Source organism: Mustelus asterias, chromosome 12, assembly GCF_964213995.1.
Source record: "Mustelus asterias chromosome 12, sMusAst1.hap1.1, whole genome shotgun sequence".
Taxonomy (NCBI): domain Eukaryota; kingdom Metazoa; phylum Chordata; class Chondrichthyes; order Carcharhiniformes; family Triakidae; genus Mustelus; species Mustelus asterias.
Genome location: NC_135812.1, coordinates 100042122 through 100061645, shown reverse-complemented (window position 1 = coordinate 100061645; position 19524 = coordinate 100042122). Strand labels below are relative to the sequence as shown.

At 41.8% G+C, this 19524-nt stretch overlaps 1 protein-coding gene across 3 annotated transcripts in view; it reads right to left on the bottom strand.

Annotated features, from left to right (window-relative positions):
• rptor (regulatory associated protein of MTOR, complex 1) overlaps positions 1–19524 on the bottom strand; it is a 440065-nt gene that overhangs the window by 44441 nt on the left and 376100 nt on the right. For all 3 annotated transcript variants that reach the window (XR_013499184.1, XM_078225712.1, XM_078225713.1), the window contains exon 28: positions 10062–10166. Coding sequence is in view for 2 of the 3 variants with exons in the window: in XM_078225712.1 (XP_078081838.1) it covers positions 10062–10166 (105 nt within the window). In the remaining variant the exon portion in view is untranslated. The remainder of the gene's footprint in view (positions 1–10061; positions 10167–19524) is intronic.

Below are 19524 nucleotides of genomic sequence, written 5' to 3'. Positions count from 1 at the left end.
TTGTCCCCCACCATTTACAACTGGATATGGCAGGACTGCAGAGGTCTGATCTGATCAGTTGCATGTGGGATTGCTTACCTTTTATAGTTAAGCATGCATGCAGTCCTGTGTTGTAGCTTCACAGGTCGGTACCTCGCTCTTTGGTTTGCTTGGTGCTGCTCCTGGCATGCTCTCCTGAACCCTTCATTGAACTTTTTTTTTTAAAAGTAAAGATGTAAGGAGTTAGAAGAACAGAGAGCATTGCAATTTGCAACTTGGGTGGAATGAGGAGGGAATGTTCTTAAGAACAAAAAACATGGCTCTATTGATTTTTTAAAAAGTGATGTAGAGGATTAACCTGTGGAGTGAGGAAAGAATTGTTTTTTCCTGTATCCTGCGGTGGGAAAAGGTCAAGAATGGCTGAAACAAAATAATTTAAACTTGACTAATATTGACTGGAATTGTTATAGCTCTAGCTCGTTAGAGGGGTCAGTTTTTGTTCAAAGCGTGCAGGAAGGTTTTTTGACTCAGTATGTAGACAGGCCAACTAGAGGTGAGGCTATATTGGATCTGGTGCTGGGAAATGAGCCAGACCAGGTGCTAGACTTGGAAGTTGGTGTGCATTTTGGTGATAGTGACCACAATTCGGTTACGTTCACCTTAGTGATGGAAAGGGATAGGCATGAACCTCGGGCCAGTGGTTTTAGCTGGGGGAAGGGTAATTATGAGGCTATTAGGAGAGAATTAGGAAACATAGGTTGGACTAGGAGATTACAGGGACTGGGAACGTCCGACATGTGGAGTTTTTTCAAGGAGCAGCTACTGCGAGTCTGTGATAGGTATGTCCCTGTCAGGCAAGGAGGAATTGGTAGGGCTAGGGAACCGTGGTGCACCAAAAAAGTTTCTTTGTTGGTTAAAAAGAAAAAGGAGGCTTATGTTCGGATGAGACGTGAGCACTCGGGTAGTGCACTAGAAAGCTTTAGATTGGCTAAGAGGGAGTTGAAGAGCGAGCTTAGAAGGGCTAAAAGGGGACATGAGAAGACTTTGGCGGATAGGGTTAAAGAGAATCCTAAGGCGTTCTATAGGTATGTCAAGAACAGAAGGTTGGTTAGGGCAAGTTTAGGGCCAGTTATAGATGGCAGAGGGAAGTTATGTGTGGAACCGGAGGAGATTGGTGAAGCATTGAACCAATATTTCTCTTCGGTGTTCACGCAAGGGGACATGAATATAGCTGAGGAGGACACTGGGTTGCAGGGGAGTAGAATAGACAGTATTACAGTTGATAAGGAGGATGTGCAGGATATTCTGGAGGGTCTGAAAATAGATAAATCCCCTGGTCCGGATGGGATTTATCCAAGGATTCTCTGGGAGGCAAGAGAAGTGATTGCAGAGCCTCTGGCTCTGATCTTCAGGTCGTCGTTGGCCTCTGGTATAGTACCAGAAGATTGGAGGTTAGCGAATGTTGTCCCATTGTTTAAGAAGGGGAACAGAGACTTCCCCGGGAATTATAGACCGGTGAGTCTCACTTCTGTTGTCGGCAAGATGTTGGAAAAAATTATAAGGGATAGGATTTATAGTTATTTGGAGAGTAATGAATTGATAGGTGATAGTCAGCATGGTTTTGTGGCAGGTAGGTCGTGCCTTACTAACCTTATTGAGTTTTTTGAGAAAGTGACCAAGGAGGTGGATGGGGGCAAGGCAGTGGACGTGGTATATATGGATTTTAGTAAGGCGTTTGATAAGGTTCACCATGGTAGGCTTCTGCAGAAAATGCAGATGTATGGGATTGGGGGTGATCTAGGAAATTGGATCAGGAATTGGCTAGCGGATAGGAAACAGAGGGTGGTGGTTGATAGTAAATATTCATCATGGAGTGCGGTTACAAGTGGTGTACCTCAGGGATCTGTTTTGGGGCCACTGCTGTTTGTAATATTTATTAATGATCTGGATGAGGGTATAGTTGGGTGGATTAGCAAATTTGCTGATGACACCAAAGTCGGTGGTGTGGTAGACAGTGAGGAAGGGTGTCGTAGTTTGCAGGAAGACTTAGACAGGTTGCAAAGTTGGGCCGAGAGGTGGCGGATGGAGTTTAATGCGGAGAAGTGTGAGGTAATTCACTTTGGTAGGAATAACAGATGTGTTGAGTATAGGGCTAACGGGAGGACTTTGAATAGTGTGGAGGAGCAGAGGGATCTAGGTGTATGTGTGCATAGATCCCTGAAAGTTGGGAATCAAGTAGATAAGGTTGTTAAGAAGGCATATGGTGTCTTGGCGTTTATTGGTAGGGGGATTGAATTTAGGAGTCGTAGCGTTATGTTGCAACTGTACACAACTCTGGTGCGGCCGCACTTGGAGTACTGTGTGCAGTTCTGGTCCCCACATTACAGGAAGGATGTGGAGGCTTTGGAGAGGGTGCAGAGGAGGTTTACCAGGATGTTGCCTGGTATGGAGGGGAGATCCTATGAGGAGAGGCTGAGGGATTTGGGATTGTTTTCGCTGGAAAGGCGGCGGCTAAGAGGGGATCTTATTGAAACATATAAGATGATTAGAGGTTTAGATAGGGTGGATAGTGATAGCCTTTTTCCTCTGATGGAGAAATCCAGCACGAGGGGGCATGGCTTTAAATTGAGGGGGGGTAGTTATAGAACCGATGTCAGGGGTAGGTTCTTTACCCAGAGGGTGGTGAGGGATTGGAATGCCCTGCCAGCATCAGTAGTAAATGCGCCTAGTTTGGGGGCGTTTAAGAGATCCGTAGATAGGTTCATGGACGAAAAGAAATTGGTTTAGGTTGGAGGGTCACAGTTTTTTTTTTTAACTGGTCGGTGCAACATCGTGGGCCGAAGGGCCTGTTCTGCGCTGTAATGTTCTATGTTCTATGTTCTATGTTCTAATTTAGCATGAAATAGTAAAGCAATTTTTTTACAAACAACTTTAGCATTGGAACAGATGTCTTGAGATGGTGTTATGGTCAATAATATTGCACCAGATTAACTCGGCGCAGTCATCAAAAGGTGGTAATTGTCAAAAACAAGTTAAATTCACAAATATATGTTATAAAAATTCTTCCAATACAAAGCTCTTATCATTAAGATCTGACTAAGAAGTCATTTATTTTAACCAATCCTATTAAATAAACATGATACAAAGTATGGAGGAGCACTTCAAATTATGTGATGTTAACTGATCGTGCTCAGATATGATCTTTGAGGGATAAACTGGGTGAAAAGCTCAGAATCCAAGCCTCCCAGTGGCTCATCTGGGTGAATGAACTCCACAGACTGCCAAGATAGCTGATCTTAATTGAAGTAGGGCAAGATGTACTGTTGATCGTAGCATCCTTGGGACACAAAGATTCTTGCTCCCAATCATAACGCAGGAAAGTGCACAAACGTGAACACAGACCAAGGACAGGTGTGGCATGGCCATCGTGCCTGTGTAGTCAAAAGTCTACCAATAGTCACTATTAATGCTTACCAATGGAGAACAGCCCTTGAGAGAAGTACCAGAGGGTACCAATCAAACTGTATGGTAGGATGCCTTCCCATTTTCAGGGTAAAAAGTTGAGTAAAAGGAAGACAATGACAGAAGTAGGAAATTTCAGATGAGCCAAAATTCAAGTTTCACTTTGTTTGTGGCCGAACGACATTTGTCATTTGGCTTTGGAAACTATGAAGTTATGTGGAAGCTGTAAACTTCACATTATCAAGAAAACTTCTGAATTAAGTGTTACAGGAGATCTGAATTATACACTTTCGAGCAAATAAGAAAGATAAACAGACAAGGCCCTGGCTAAATTTTCCCTTCCAAAATCTAGCATTAAACTGGAAATTGGACATATTAGTTAATACCAGTAGCTGCAATGCTGAAACATTCAACAGTATTTTAAGAAATGTTATTATTGTTCATCTGAATGGCACAAAGTGAAGAGTTAGTATGGGTTACTAACAGGTTACAACTCAAAATATTAATTTTGCTAAGAACTATCCATGGAATGGTTACAGCCCAAGTGTGGAAGTTAAAATGCTCAGATTTTTAAAAATCATGCCTTCTCTGTAATAGCTTGTGAGAATGTTATCAGTTGCAGACCTTCAAGGGAGCCTGTCTGCTTCAGACTAGGCCACATAACATTGTGCTTTTTGACCTTCACCAGAGGGTGAACAAGACCAGATTTCTTTCCATAACAAATACCAAAGGCGAGATATGGGGATAAGATATGCAAATGAAGGATTAGCAGAAGTCAATTTTTCATCGAATGAGAAAGGGCAAAAAGCCAGGATTTAATTGGCAAATATGTATGTCAATGAAAGATGTGAAAAATCTCTTGTTCCTGATTTGATGTAATTGACTGAGTTGTTTCTCTGTAACGGCAGAACTACTCCACCATTTCGATGGTGGAAGGGGAGTTCTCCTTGTGCACAAGTAATTAAAGACCTTGCATTGGATGCGTGGTGTCCAGCGCTGTTTGTGTTAAGAGTCAACTGAGTGTTTCGAAGGTTGCTGGTATCCAAGGATCTCTGACACACCACTGTCACAACACTGGGATGGGGTTGAAGAGAAAGCCATCGTCAACTTACACCATGTTTTTGAGATTAAATCTTCAAACAGAAAAGGAATGGTTGCCACAGGAGGGCGAGGAGCTTAATAACTAATCCTCGGGCCCAGATCAATTGAACCTAACTAAAGTTATATTAAAAGCTGAAAAGGACAATGGCAATACACATTACAAACATGAGGTTACGCATTTAGGAAAATTGAATGCATTTTGTAAAAGTATTAAAATTAGTTAGCATACTTTTATCCCTTTAGATTTTTAAATACACACACATAAATAAAACTGTTAAGTCAAGTACTATCTTAATTCCCTTTCCATTTTAAATTAGCTGAAGTGACCCACTTGAAAGTGTGCTTCCTGTATCTGCCACAACTGTACCCTTTGTGGGAAGGTAAACCTTTCTGGGGTGAGTGGTAGCCAGGAGTGTAAACATCAATGGGGAGGCAATGGCCTAGTGGTATTATCGCTAGACTCTTAATCCAGAAACTCTGCTAACGTTCTGGGGCCACGGCAGATGATTAAAAAAAACTGGAATTAAGAATCTATTGATGACCATGAAACCACTGTCGATTGCCGGAAAAACCCATCTGGTTCACTAATGTCCTTTAGGGAAGGAAATCTGCCGTCCTTACCCGGTCTGGCCTACATGTGACTCCAGATCCACAGCAATGTGGTTGACTCTCAACTGCCTTCCAAGGGCAACTAGGGATGGGCAATAAATGCTGGCCAGCCAGTGACGCCCATGTCCCACGAATGGATTTAAAAAAATGCTCAGTTGGCATTACACATAAAACGATTAACTTTTTTTAAAAAAAGCTTATTGGGAATTGAATATTTGTGATTCTAACAGTGCCGAATAGCATCTGCCTCTGAACGTCCATGGCACAAGTCAATAATTCATTCCCTTGTCGTGAAACATCCAGTGTAAAAGCTTTCTATTTGAGTCAATATATTGAATTTTTGTGTTTGATTACTGCTTCCATGTTTATGAAAATTGTAAAGAGAAATAGAATAGTTCACACCATTCAGAGTAACAAATTGTTTTCCAATTCATTTGTCTACTAGTTACTGTAAAGAGACAGTCACATACACATCAGGTGTATGACAAACACAATTTGAGAGTGAGTGGAGACTTGGATGCTGACAGCAATAATGTAGTGTTCTTCCCTTGTGGAAAAAGCCATAAAAACAAACATGGAGAAAAGTTGATCACACAACAATTCCCAAGACACGCCAATACTGAACAAAAAAAATCTACTTGAAACCAAGTTCACGTTTACCTGTTTCAGCATAGCTACTTATGCAGGTTTGCCCAAATTACACTAGTTTGCAGTACAGTGTGCAACCTATCATTTACTGCTAAATGTTGATCAATCATAACTGCCATTGAAACGTAAGCCTTTTCAAAACATCCAACCTACACTGAAGCCTATACCACAAACCAGAGTCTGAGTTGAGTCTGTACAGGTGAGTGTGAAGCAATTCTAGGGTTATCTCAAAAGGCTGTGTCTTCATGCACACGAATTGTTAAATCCACCAGAAACAGTGGAAAGTAGAGAAATATTTACCGTATGGGTCAAAGTCAAATTAGCCATCTGCATTTGACCTGCTCCGCTGTTGGGGGAGGCATGCCTTTTTTTTTTCTTGTTGCACATTTTGAATGATTATAATGCAACCTGATGGTAGGAGATCTTTGTTTATGAAGTGCGGTATTAGATGAAACGCAGACATTGAGCAATACTGACAAGGTGGCCGAAACAAGTTATGATCAGAGGCACGAGAAAGAGCACATTTGCACAATAATAAAGGATGTACAACTGATAAAGGAACTGAATATGAACAGGACGTTTTGACTGCAGATTTGGGTTACTTTGAAGCCCTTCTTCTCAAACGAGAGATCTTCTGGTGTTCTCACTTTCTAGTTGTAACGTCCGACCGTGGGAATGAGTGGGCTGGGCAAGAGGAGAGGTGATCAGCAACTACAATCTCCAATAGTTTCCTATGCAAGAGCTCCTGGAATAAAATGCCTGATTTGACTGCTTTAGTTTAATTGCCAAGCAGGAAGGTAACCTTTGAATCCAACAAATTATCTTATTTTAATAAGAAATTATAGGCAATACAAGATTCTCTATCTCTTCTATCTCTAATAAGGCACAAGGTAACCTTGTTGTGGAGTTAGAATAGAATAGAACCCCTACAGTGCAGAAGGAGGCCATTCAGCCCAATGAACCCGGCAACAGTCCCACCCAAGCCCTATTCCCGTAACCCCTCGTATTTACTCTTGCTAATCCTCCTGACACTAAGGGGCAATGTAGCATGCCCAGTCAACCTAACCTGCACATCTTTGGACTGTGGGAGGAAGCCGGAGGAAAGCCACGCAGACACGGGTAGAATATGCAAACCCCACACACAGTGACCCAAGCTGGGAATTGAACCCCGGGACTCTGATAATGTGAGGCAGCAGTGCTAACCATTCTGCCATCGATTTGCTGCAGTCAGATTTTGGACTGATCTGGGTAGCACTTTGGTAAGCGATTCAAAATATTTCATTCTGAAATAAGGTGTCGAGAAGATAGCTACATACAATCACAATGAGGACTGAAATAGGTAGATAGATAGAGAGAGAGAATTAGTTTATTGAAAAATCGTCACAGCAGCCGGTGCCAAACTGTGGTGACAATACAAATGAAACCCAGAACTTCATAACATAGTTAGAAGCAAATAGAATAAAAGCAAAACTAAAGTATAAAATAATACATTGTCCCATGTACAAAGTTATTTTATTTTAATAAAAATGAATGCAACAAATGGAATCCTACAGATCAGGATCTTGACATGATGTTAAAAGGGGAATCCTAAGCTTTGACGTTAATGTACCCTTCATTACCATCTTTAAATCCAGGACTAATCCTTGTACCTGCACAGACAAAGACTGTGGCATTTTCCCCGATTGCTGAGACCAAGCAAGATCAGAATCTTGTCAACAAAACGTGATGGCACCCAGTTTGTTGATGGTTGAAGTTATTGAAAAATACGCAAAAAGTACAACAAAAGCAAATGTGAACATGAATATGTCTAAAAGATACTGAAAAACCCGATACTTGTATCCTTTAGTATTTTAGCTAATAAGAGGAAGCAGAGTTCCTTTTTAAAAATGGACCTCCGATAAATAGGAGGTTGGCGTTGTGTCACAATGTGCTTTACATCTGGTTTTGCAGAACCTTGTTTGAATTTTCTCCTTCCTGTTCCCTTGCTACAGCTGCCGCTACTAATACACGCGTTGTTCTACAAGGAGAGAATCAGACTGGGATTGAACGCAGTCACTTTGATGCTACGACTCAGAGCCAGCAAGGGTAAAAGCTGTATAAATCAACAGAGAGGTGGCGTGCTTATCACAAGTTGCAGCCTACCTTCCCTCCTGGAGGAATGTAACACAGTGGTGTAGCGAAAAAAATCTTATTTAATGTTCTGAGACAATGGAAGACACACACGCACGCACGCACAAACATACACACACGTACACACACACACGCACATACACACACACATACGCACAAACATACGCACACGAATGCAAGATTCCTTTCTTGCCCAACTCTTGACAATAGCATTATGCAGTTTTCCAATCATTTAACAAAATAATGCACAAAGCTACCCCTGGCTAACAATAATGATTTACAAAAGCCAAATGCAAAATCATTCCAATCAAAACTGCATAATTCAAGAACTGATTTTAGTGCTTCTACAAGGAATGAATTGTAACGCAGCAGAAACATGACTCTCGTGCATGACGTATTTTTTCCTTTCCCTTGTGCAGTTAAACTTCAGATTATTCCGAAATAAATAATTTTCTATTAAACTTCCAACATGATTTATTTAACCTTTTGAAGTGCCATCGCTCAATTGCAGTATAGCATAAAAATGCATTTCCACAACAGATGCATTTTAAGCTAAATTTATCACTGGTGCGACATATAACAGAAATCTGTAGCTGCTTTTATTTATGGTCTTAAAAATTACACTGCAGCATTTAAATAAAATTGTGAAAAGAACATTTGTCACTTGCTAGAATTCTAGAACATCTGCACAGGAACCCAGAGATAAAATGTTACATCGCTATCAAATTCACAAATGACATTGGCCAACCTGAAAAACTAGCCCAAAGAAGCCAGACTAATTTTGCTGTTCTTTTTGTGCATCAGGTGAAAATAAAATGCAAACATACGAAATAGGAATAGGAGTAGGCCATTCGGCCCCTCAAAACTGCGCTGCCATTCATTAAGATCATGGCTGATTTGTTTGTGTTTCTAATTCCATATTCCCATCTACATCCAATAACCTCCGATTCCCTTGGCTAACAAGAATTTATCTATCTCTGCATTAAAGATATTCAGTGACAGCACCTCTGCCGCCTTCTGGGACAGAGTTCCAAACTCAGCCAATCCTCAGAGAAAAGATTCTCCTCACCTCTTGATCTAAAAAGGGCAATCCCTAATTTTAAAACAGTGCTCCCTAGTTCTGGACTCGCCCACAATTTGAAACATCCTCTCCACTTCCACCTTGTCAAGACCATTCGGGATCTTATTATAGTTCAATCGAGTCACTGCTCACTCTTCTAAACAGCAGTGGAAACAAGCCCAGGCTATCCAACCTATCCCTCATTACAAAATCCACTCAGTCTATTTATCCATCTAGTAAGTTTCCTCTGAAATGCCTTCAAAGTATTTATATCCTTTCTTAAGGAGACCAAAACTACACACAGTTTTCAAGATGTGGTCTCACCAATCCCCGTAACTGAAGCATAACATCTTCACATCTATGCTCAATCCCTCGTGTAATGAAGGATAGCATTCCATTAGCTTGCTTAATTACTTGTTGTACCTGCACGGCACAGTGGTTAGCACTGCTGCCTCACAGTGCCAGGGACCGGGTTCCATTCCCGGCTTGGGTCACTGTCTGTGTGGAATCTGCACATTTTCCCCGTATCTGCGTGGATTTCCTCTGGGTGCTCCGGTTTCCTCCCACAGCCTGAAAGGTGTGCTGGTTAGGTGCATTGGCCATGCTAAATTCTCCCTCAGTGTACCAAACAGGTGCCAGAGTGCGGCGACTAGGGGTTTTTCACAGTAACTTCATTGCAGTGTTAATGTAATCCTACTTGTGACACTAATAAACAAACTTTAAAACTTTACTCATCTTCTGTGACTCATGCACTAGAACACCTAGATCCTTCTGCACCACTCCCAAGAATATTTGATTCTTTATCAAGTGAAGGATCTAGGATCCTAGTCTATCTAGCTGTGGCATATATTAACCACTGTAAATCTTTAAAGTGGGAGAACACAGTGTGTTCTTTTTAAAATTGTACATTGTGAAGAAGCTGCTCAAATTATTCAAAGAATCTGTTTGGGTCTTTTACATGCTGACGCTGGTACTTGAGCTGTGCAACATGCAGAGCTCTGTTGAAGCATTGGTGCAGTAGTAAAATAAAGTGAATACACTACTTCTATATACCATACAGAGCATAACTAACCTCTGGTGGTTGGGAGCATATCAGATAACCCTTGCCACGCCGTCACCATCTCTGGATTCTTTTCCAAATCTGCAAAGTTCTTCCAGACTCTGATGGCTCCGTCATCTAAAAGAAAGTTCCAAAAGTACGAAATTTACTATTGAGAATATTTTGGTTAAAAAAAGTGAAAGGTTCTCCCACCATTAAAATTATTCAACCTGGCTGATACTACAAGATGTGGCTGCAGAGTGAATAACTGCTTATGGTGGTGTGGCACTAATGTTTTTGACCCAGTTCACTCTGAGCTGCACAGAGTAACGCAACTGCAGGTGTGTTGGAGTTGAAATGTCACAAGAGCCTTCACTTGTTCCTGGATCACCCTAATTGTACATAGTGTTCTAACTTATAACATAACTTTGGCTTTGAAAATTATTAATGAAAGTTATTAACAAAGTAAACTCATTTCCATGCAGAAATTGAACAGATCTTCAAAGGTATGTTCCGGATCTGCATTGACTCAAATTTTCTGTTTTATAATTCATTTACAGAATGTGAGTATCACTGGCCAGGCCAGCTTTTATTGCCCATCCCTAGCTGCTCTTAGGGGGGTATTTCCAGGATTTTGACCCAGCGACGGTGAAGGAACATTGATATATTTTCAAGTCAAAATGGTGAGTGACTTGGAGGAGAGTTCCTGCAGTGCATCTAGTAGATGGTACACATGGTGGTGGAGGGATTGAACGTTTGTGGAAGGGGTAGCAATCAAGTGGGCTGCTTTGTCCTGGATGGTGTCTACAGGATTCCTATCCTTTGTTTGCTCTGGTAGGCACAGTATTTATATGGCTAGTCCAGTTCAGCTTGCAGTCAATGATAACCTGCAGGATGCTGATAGTGGGGGATTCAGTGATGGTAATGTCATTGAATATCAAGGGGCGATGGTTAGTTTCTCTCTTGTTGGAGATGGTCATTGCCTGGCACTTGTGTGTCACACATGTTACCTGCCAGCCCAAGCCTGGATATAGTCCACATTTTGCTGCATTTAGACATGGACTGCTGACGGCTTCAGTATCTGAGTCGTCACGAATGGTTCTGAACATGTTTGCAGATGACTGCACAATCCCCATCCCCACTTCTGACCTTATGATGGAAGGAAGGTCGTTGGTGAAGCACTTGAAGATGGTTGAACCTGGACACTGCTCTGAGGAACTTCTGCAGCGATGTCTTGGAGCTGAGATGACTTGACCTCCAACCACCACAACGATCTTCCTTTGTGCCAGGTATGACTCCCAGCCAGTGAAAACATTTCTTTGATTCAAACGACTCCAGTTTTGCCAGGGCTCCTTGATGCCATACTTGGTCAAATGCTGCCTTGGTGGAAAGGGCAGTCACTCTCACTTCACCTGTAGCATTCACAGTTCTTTAGTCCACGTTTGAACCAAGGCTGTAATGAGGTCAGGAGCTGAGTGACCCTGGCGGTACCCAAACTGAGCGTCCGTGAGCAGGTTATTACTGAGTAAGTGCTGTTTGATAGCACTGTTGATGACCCCTTCCATCACTTTACTGATGATTGAGAATAGACTGATGGGGCAGTAATTGGCCGGGTTGGATTTGTCCTGTTTCTTGTGTATAGGACATACCCAGGCAATTTTCCACATTGTTAGGGTAAATGCCAGTGTTGTAACTGTATTGGAACTGCTTGGCTAGGAATGCAGCAAGTTCCAATTTTATTGGTTTAAGGTGAGAGTTTAAAATATTTTAGGTAAGTAATGAAGTGACCTTGTGTTCTTCACGTTATACAAAGTACAGAATCACGAACAGTAATTAAAGAAGTTTCCCAGTCAATGCATCTTTTACAAATTATTCAAAAACTACAATTTTAATGTCTTTTTTTCCAACCGTATTTGGTGACACATGTTTCAAACTGACTGGTGACCATTAGGAGAATTAGTTGAGAGGGGTACTTTACCTGAAGCCAACAGTGAAACCATATTTCACACTGATCACAACATTTGTGTGTTAATGTGCCACCTTTCACATAGACACATTACTGATAAGGGAATATTAGCAGGATGATCAAGGATGCCACAGAAACATAGAATCACAGAATCCCCACAGTGCAGAAGGAGGCCACTCGGCCCATCGAGTCCGCACCAACCACAATCCCACTCAGGCCTCACTCCAGTAACCCCGCATTTACCGTTCTAACCCCTTGACACTAGGGTCAATTTAGCATGGCCAATCCGTCTAACTCGCACAACTTTGGACATGTAGAGTGGAGAAGTGCACTGGGATATACGAAAGCGTTATGAACATAAATACAATATATTTTTGTAAAAGTAACATATGCAGCTCATTATTCCTCAGGTGTGCATGATACGTGAACAGCAGTTTTTTAAAAACAGGGTCAGCGATGCAGAGCGATGCCAACAGTGCGGGTTCAATTCCTGCACTGGGCTGGGGTTATTCATGAAGGCCCCACCTTCTCAACCCTGCCCCTCACCAGAGGTGTGGTGATCCTAATGTTAAATCACCACCAGTCAGCTCTCCCACTCAAAGGGGAGAGCAGCTTATGGTCGCTTTGGACAATGGCAACTTTATCTTTTACAGAGTTAAGACTCAGTAACTCCTTGTTTGAATTATGTTATTAGCAATCATAATTAGTGCGGTGTATATTGCAATGATTTATTTATTTTACGTTAAAATCGAGGTCATTACTTTTCAACGTGCAGGTTAACTATTTAAAGTTAAAAAGTTTTATTCATTAGTCACAAGTAAGGCTTACATTAACATTGCAATGAAGTTACTGTGAAATCTCCCCAGTCGCCACACTCCTGCACCTGTTTGGGTCAATGCACCTAACCAATATGTCTTTTGGACTATGGGAGGAAACCGGAGCACCCGGAGGAAACCTACTCAGACACGGGGAGAACCTGCAAACTCCACACAGACAGTGACCCAAGCTGGGAATTGATCCTGGGTCCCTGGCACCATGAGGCAGCAGTGCTAACCACTGTGCCACCGTGATGCCCATTATTGTGCCACCGTGCCGCCCGGTATGAAGGTGCTTAGAGCTCCACTTATATTTTGGGCAAAGCAATCAGCTCTGAAACAGCTTGAAGCTCAGCCCCTCAATTATCTTGTGAAAACATTTAGCACCCTGTGTACTGGTTCTTTTAATTCTTGTTTATCACCCACAGCCAATTAATTATTCTCGACATTGTATTGATGAACACAAGTTTGCTACTTGAATTAATCTGTACAACATTTTGGATGTGGAGATGCCAGCGTTGGACTGGGGTAAACACAGTAAGAAGTTTAACAACACCAGGTTAAAGTCCAACAGGTTTATTTGGTAGCAAAAGCCACCATGGCTTTTGCTACCAAATAAACCTGTTGGACTTTAACCTGGTGTTGTTAAACTTCTTACAACATTTTGGAAGCAGAACTCTTTTACGGAGATAATCTGAGGCTGGATAAATTCAATTACGTAGATACCATGACAATGAAAAACCATTATAGTTACCAGAGCATTCCCCCCAAAATTCAATAGGTCATTTTATTTTGACCAAACCACAGTTATCTATACTTGATCAAACTGCGTAACATGGAAAATAATTCGGGTCACTGTGTGGAGTTTACACGTTCGCCCAGTGTCTGCGTGGGTTTCCTCCGGGTGCTCCGGTTTACTCCCGCAGTCCAAAGTTGTGTGGGTTAGGTGGATTGTAAGACGTCTCACAACGCCAGGTTAAAGTCCAACAGGTTTATTTGGTAGCAAAAGCCACAAGCTTTCGGAGCGCTGCTCCTTCATCAGGTAAGTCAGGAAGGGGCAGCGCTCCGAAAGCTAGTGGCTTTTGCTCCCAAATAAACCTGTTGGACTTTAACCTGGTGTTGTGAGACTTCTTACTGTGTTTACCTCAGTCCAACGCCGGCATCTCCACATCATTAGGTGGATTGGCCATGCTAATTTGTCCTTAGTGTCAGGGGGATTATCAAGGTAAATATGTAGCTCTATAGGATAGGGCCTGGGTGGGATTGCTGTTGGTGCAGGCTCGATGGGCCGAATGGCTTCCTTCTGCACTGTAGGGATTCTATGATTCTTGAATGAATAACGCTGGCGATTGGAATCATTAGTGCCCTCCTTTAAAAGAGTTAAAATTAAATCCCGCTGGACAATTTCTGAAGTGAAAAGCTCAATAAATCTAGTTGTAGTGCTTTAATGTAATAAACATGTGTCCTCCGGCAAGCTGCTATACCAAGCTGTCCCAGGATTATACCAGGGCACTCCAGAAAATGAACATGTAGAAGGTTGCAACTGTCATCAGCCTCGAGTGAATCCGGTTTTTCTCCCATCCCCCCAGTAATTTCAAACCTCTGCGGAAATCTGTGTTCTTTTGCATCACATTCTCAGAGTATTGGCACATGATTTAATCCAATTCATTTTCTGTTCATTAGAACAGTGGATCCCAGGGAAGGTTAGAGATGAGGGAAAAAAAACATCCTCCATCGGATAATGGAGAGGAGAACAGATTCAAGTTTGGTGTCAATTTTGTTTCCCCCAAGATGGCACCGGAGAGAGGCGACTTCTTGCAAGCTGTGCCCAGCATGCCTTCTAATTCTATCTTTCACTCTCGATCTATGCTTCTAAAACTTCATTCTAACTCTTTTAAATTCTCTAACAACGCTTTAATTCAATTTCTTACAGATTTGGCGACCTTGTATTAAGTTGATCTTTCTCTACACCCTAGCTATGACCGTAACACTACATTCTGCACTCTCTCCTTTCCTTCTCTATGAATGGTATGCTTTGTCTGTATAGCTCGCAAGAAACAATACTTTTCACTGTATGTTTAATACATGTGACAATAATAAATCAAATCAAAATTAAAACCTTTCAGTGGAGAGCTGTTGAGAATGGGGATTCCATTTATAGAATCGCTGGTGGATACACATCCCCAGGAGAGATTGGAGAATGAACTTGGTATTCCTTAACATATGAAATGAAGAAGTAATAAGGTTGGGAGCAGAAGTCCATGAGATTAATCACATATGAACACGAAATGGAGCTTTTCCAGAATTGTATGTGGTCTTGTTTTCTATAATTGAATGCAATATGGGGGCAGACATTCCATGATGTATGTTCTAAGGTGCATCTCTGAACAGCAAACAACGTTATCTTGGATCAGTTTTAACAAAACGCTTCAGAAATTATTAGCGTATTTCAGAACTGACAGACACAACATTTCTGCTGGAAGAGAACTAAATACCAGACTTTTATCATTTCTGAAGCGTATTGAAGAAATGATATCATTCAACTGGCATCTGAAGTGCCAAAATGTGTCCAAGTTTTTGGTACTGACGAACACATTGCTACTGATGCACCACACTCAATAGAAATGAGCAAAACAAAATCATTGAAGTCATCTTAAGACGCTCTAGCTGTTTAGATACTGAACCAGATGACAACACTTTCATCTATCTCCTGCCTGTAGCACTAGCCATCTGTGCATTTGAAAGCCTGCACCACACTTCTTCCATATCTGCGAGGTCGTTCCATTGTCTTCAGGTCATTTTTCTTTATTTCCAGTAAGCTATACTCTCATCAATACTCCGCACACTGTCAATATTACCTTCTTGGACCAGAACTTCATGGGTTCTGCACATTCAATATACAATTTCCTCAACAATTGATATCATGTGGCGGCACGGTGGTTAGTTAGCACTGCTGCCTCACAGCGCCAGGGATCTAGGTTCGATTCCCGGCTTGGGTCACTGTCTGTGTGGAGTTTGCACGTTCTCCTCGTGTCTGCGTGGGTTTCCTCCGGGTGTTCCAGTTTCCTCCCACAGTCCAAAGATGTGTGGGTTAGCTGGCTTGGCCATGCTGACTTGTCCCTTAGTGTCAGGGGGACTAGCTAGGGTTATGGGGACAGGGCTTGGGTGGGATTGTGGTCGGTGCAAACTCGATGGGCTGAAAGGCCTCTTTCTGCACTTTAGGGATTCTATGTAATATGACATTCCTTTCCGCTTTTAGTTAATGAGCATACCCAAACCACAAAGCTGTGTCAGTTGGATTTTTCATTTATTCTGATTAGATGCAGAATTTTTATCCACCACGGTTGACAAGCCTATAGGTCTAAAATTGCAAGATTTGTTTTGAGTTATTAGTACATTCATCATTGCAGCAGTTGGGTTTTTCCAGATCTCACAATGGATTTCTGAATAATTCATCGTCAAAAACGTGCTACCGCATCATCTTTTCTCTAGATTGACACAGTCTGTGTTCAATAAGGTTTACATAACTTTCCAATAGCATCCTTCCTATATTTACCTATCAAATATCAATGGTTTGGATGAGGGGACCAATGCAATATTTCCAAGTTTTCTGATGACAGAAAATTAGTGGGAATGAGAGTGATGGGGATGATGTCAAGAGGTTTCAAGGTGATTCAGATAAGTTGAGGGAGTGGGAAAATACATGGCAGATGCAGTATAATGTGGGTGAGTGTGAAGTTATAGATTATGTGATTTCAAGAAGGAGTTGAATATAGCTCTTGGGGCTAAAGGAATCGGGGGTATGGGGGAAGGCAGGATGAGGATATTGAATTTGATGAGCAGCTATGATCAAAATGAAAGGTGGAGCTGGCTCGAAGGGCTGAATGGCCTACTCCTGCTTCTAGTTTCTATGTTATCCACTTTGGTAGGAAAAACGGAATGGCAGAGTATTTGGTGTCTTTGTACACCAGTCACTGAAAGCAAGCATGCAGCTAGGAAGGCAAATGGTATAGAAATATGGAAGATAGGAACAGGAGGAGGCCATTTGGCCTTTCGAGCCTGCTCCGCCATTCATTACGATCATGGCTGATCATCCAACTCAATACCCAAAACCTAATCCTGCTTTTTCCCCATAACCTTTGATCCCATTCGCTCCAAGGGCTATATCCAGCTGCCTCTTGAATGTTTTGGCATCAACTACTTCCGGTGGTAATGAATACCACAGGCTCACCACTCATTGGATAAAGAAATGTCTCCTCAACTTTAAAACCAAAGGATCAGTCTCAGGATATGCGGTTGGCCATTGAGGAGTGAGATGAAGAAAAACATCTTCACTCCAAGGGTGAAGAACCTGGGGAATTGTCTATGACAGGAGGCTGAGTCACTGAATATACGCAAAAAGAAAATAGGTAGATTTTTAGACTCTAAAGGTGTCAAGGGTGTGGGGAGAGGGCAGGATTGTGGCATTGAAATAGAGGATCAGCCATAGAACCCGACAGTGCAGGAGGCGGCAATTTGGCCCATCGAGTCTGCAGCAACCACAATCCCACCCAGACTCTATCCCCATAACCTCATGTATTTACCCTACCTAGTCCCCCTGACACGAAGGGGAAATTTAGCATGGCTAATCCTCCTAACCCACACATTTTTGGACTGTGGGAGGAAACCGGAGCACCCGGAGAAAACCTACGCAGACACGGGGAGAATGTGCAGACTCCACACAGACAATGACCCGAGGCCAGAATTGAACTCGGGTCGTTGGTGCTGTGAGGCAGCAGTGCTAACCACTGTGCCGTCCTGATCATATTGAATGGTGAGCAGGCTTGAAGCACCGAATGTCCTATCCTGCTCCTAGTTTCTATGCTTTCACATTTACTTTGTTTTAATATTCTCAAAAACACGACATCCCATCTAAAACTGATGACATGAGAAACTTGACATCCCAATTTACTGTTAACCAAGTAAAACACTCCAATACACCAGTTCCTATTTCACTTCCCTTTAAAAAAAAAATAATTTCCTTCCCCCTCCTGAAAGCATTATGTTGCAGCAAATTTAAAGGATAATTCAAACAAAATAACTGAACACAAATTTTATTTATACAAAAATAAAATACTGCAAATGTTGGAATCTGAAACAAAAACAGAAAATGCTGGAAAATCTCAGCAGGTCTGACAGCATCTGTGGGGAGATATAGAGCCAACGTTTCGAGCCTGGATGACCCTTCGTCAGAGCGGCTGACGAAAGGACATCTAGACTCGAAACGTTGGCTCTATTCTCCCCCCCACAAATTTGATTTCACTGTTCGTCATTTTACTCAAGTCAGTTCAATCTGCAGAAACTATGGTGGAAGAACCTAAAGCTTGAGCTGCAATACAAGTCGAGATAGCCGAACTCTCAGTCTCAAATGAAACTAGGTCTCTGAGCCTTCAAATAAAGGGAACTATTAATTTGATTTGATTTATTATTGACGCATGTATTAGTATATAGTGAAAAGTATTGTTTCTTGCACGCTATACAGACAAAGCATACCCTTCATAGAGAAGGAAACGAGAGAGTGCAGAATGTGGTGTTACAGTCATAGCTAGAGTGTCGAGAAAGATCAACTTAATGCGAGGTAGGTCCATTCAAAAGTCTGACAGCAGCAGGGAAGAAGCTGTTCTTGAGTTGGTTGGTACGTGACCTCAGACTTTTGTATCTTTTTCCCGACGGAAGGAGGTGGGAGAGAGAATGTTTCTATAGATTTAGTGTGATTAGCATTGCAATTTTCTGCATTGATGATTTCAGATGGCAACATGAAACGAAAGTGAATAGCACTGAACCCAGCAAAAGATACTCAGTATCCTAAATACAGCCGTCAGGTTTCAAACTGCAGCTAATATGAAAGAGTTTGCTTTTCGTCCATAGAGGCTGATTAGAATGGAGCAAATACAACTTAATTAATAAGACGCACTTCAGAAAAGTATGATTAATCTAATTATAATTTTAAATATGCAGTGTTGCTAACCTGCCAGTTCCAGATGCGCACACAGTCAAATAAAATTAATGATGTCAGTTGATGATGTTGTGTTTTATGCAATATGCATAAAAAGTACTGTGCACTGGAAGGAAAGATTCATGTTCATCTTTTATCTATTTCATTCTCAAAGCAGCCAAAATCTCCTTTTGACTACCATGGGCATTCCAGCAAATTGTGAATCAGATTTATTTTTATTTTTAAAAAACTCTAAATATCAACTACTCTTTAGTATGAAATAAAATTACTGAAATTCCCTATTGAAAATAAACTGATTTACAAATAAAAGCTTCACAACATTGCTTCAATCCTTCGGACAATAATGTGGATATATGCTGTAATTTTCACAGCTCAAAACATTTGACGTCGAAGTTTTAGAATAGGATTGTAAAACAATAATGAGGAATTCAGAAATCATAGAAGCCCGACAGAGCAGAAGAAGGCCCATCAAGCCTGCCTCAACCCTCTGACAGTGCATCCCATCCAGGCCCTATCCCCGTAACCCCATGTATTTACCCCGTTAATCCATCTAAGTTTCACATTTTGAGACACTAAGGGGCAATTTGGCATGGCCCTTCCACCTAACCCGCACATCTTTGCACTGTGGGAGGAAACCGGACGAAACCCTCGCAGGCATGGGGAGAACGTGCAAACAGCACACAGTCACCCAAGGCTGGAATTGAACCCGGGTCCTTGGCG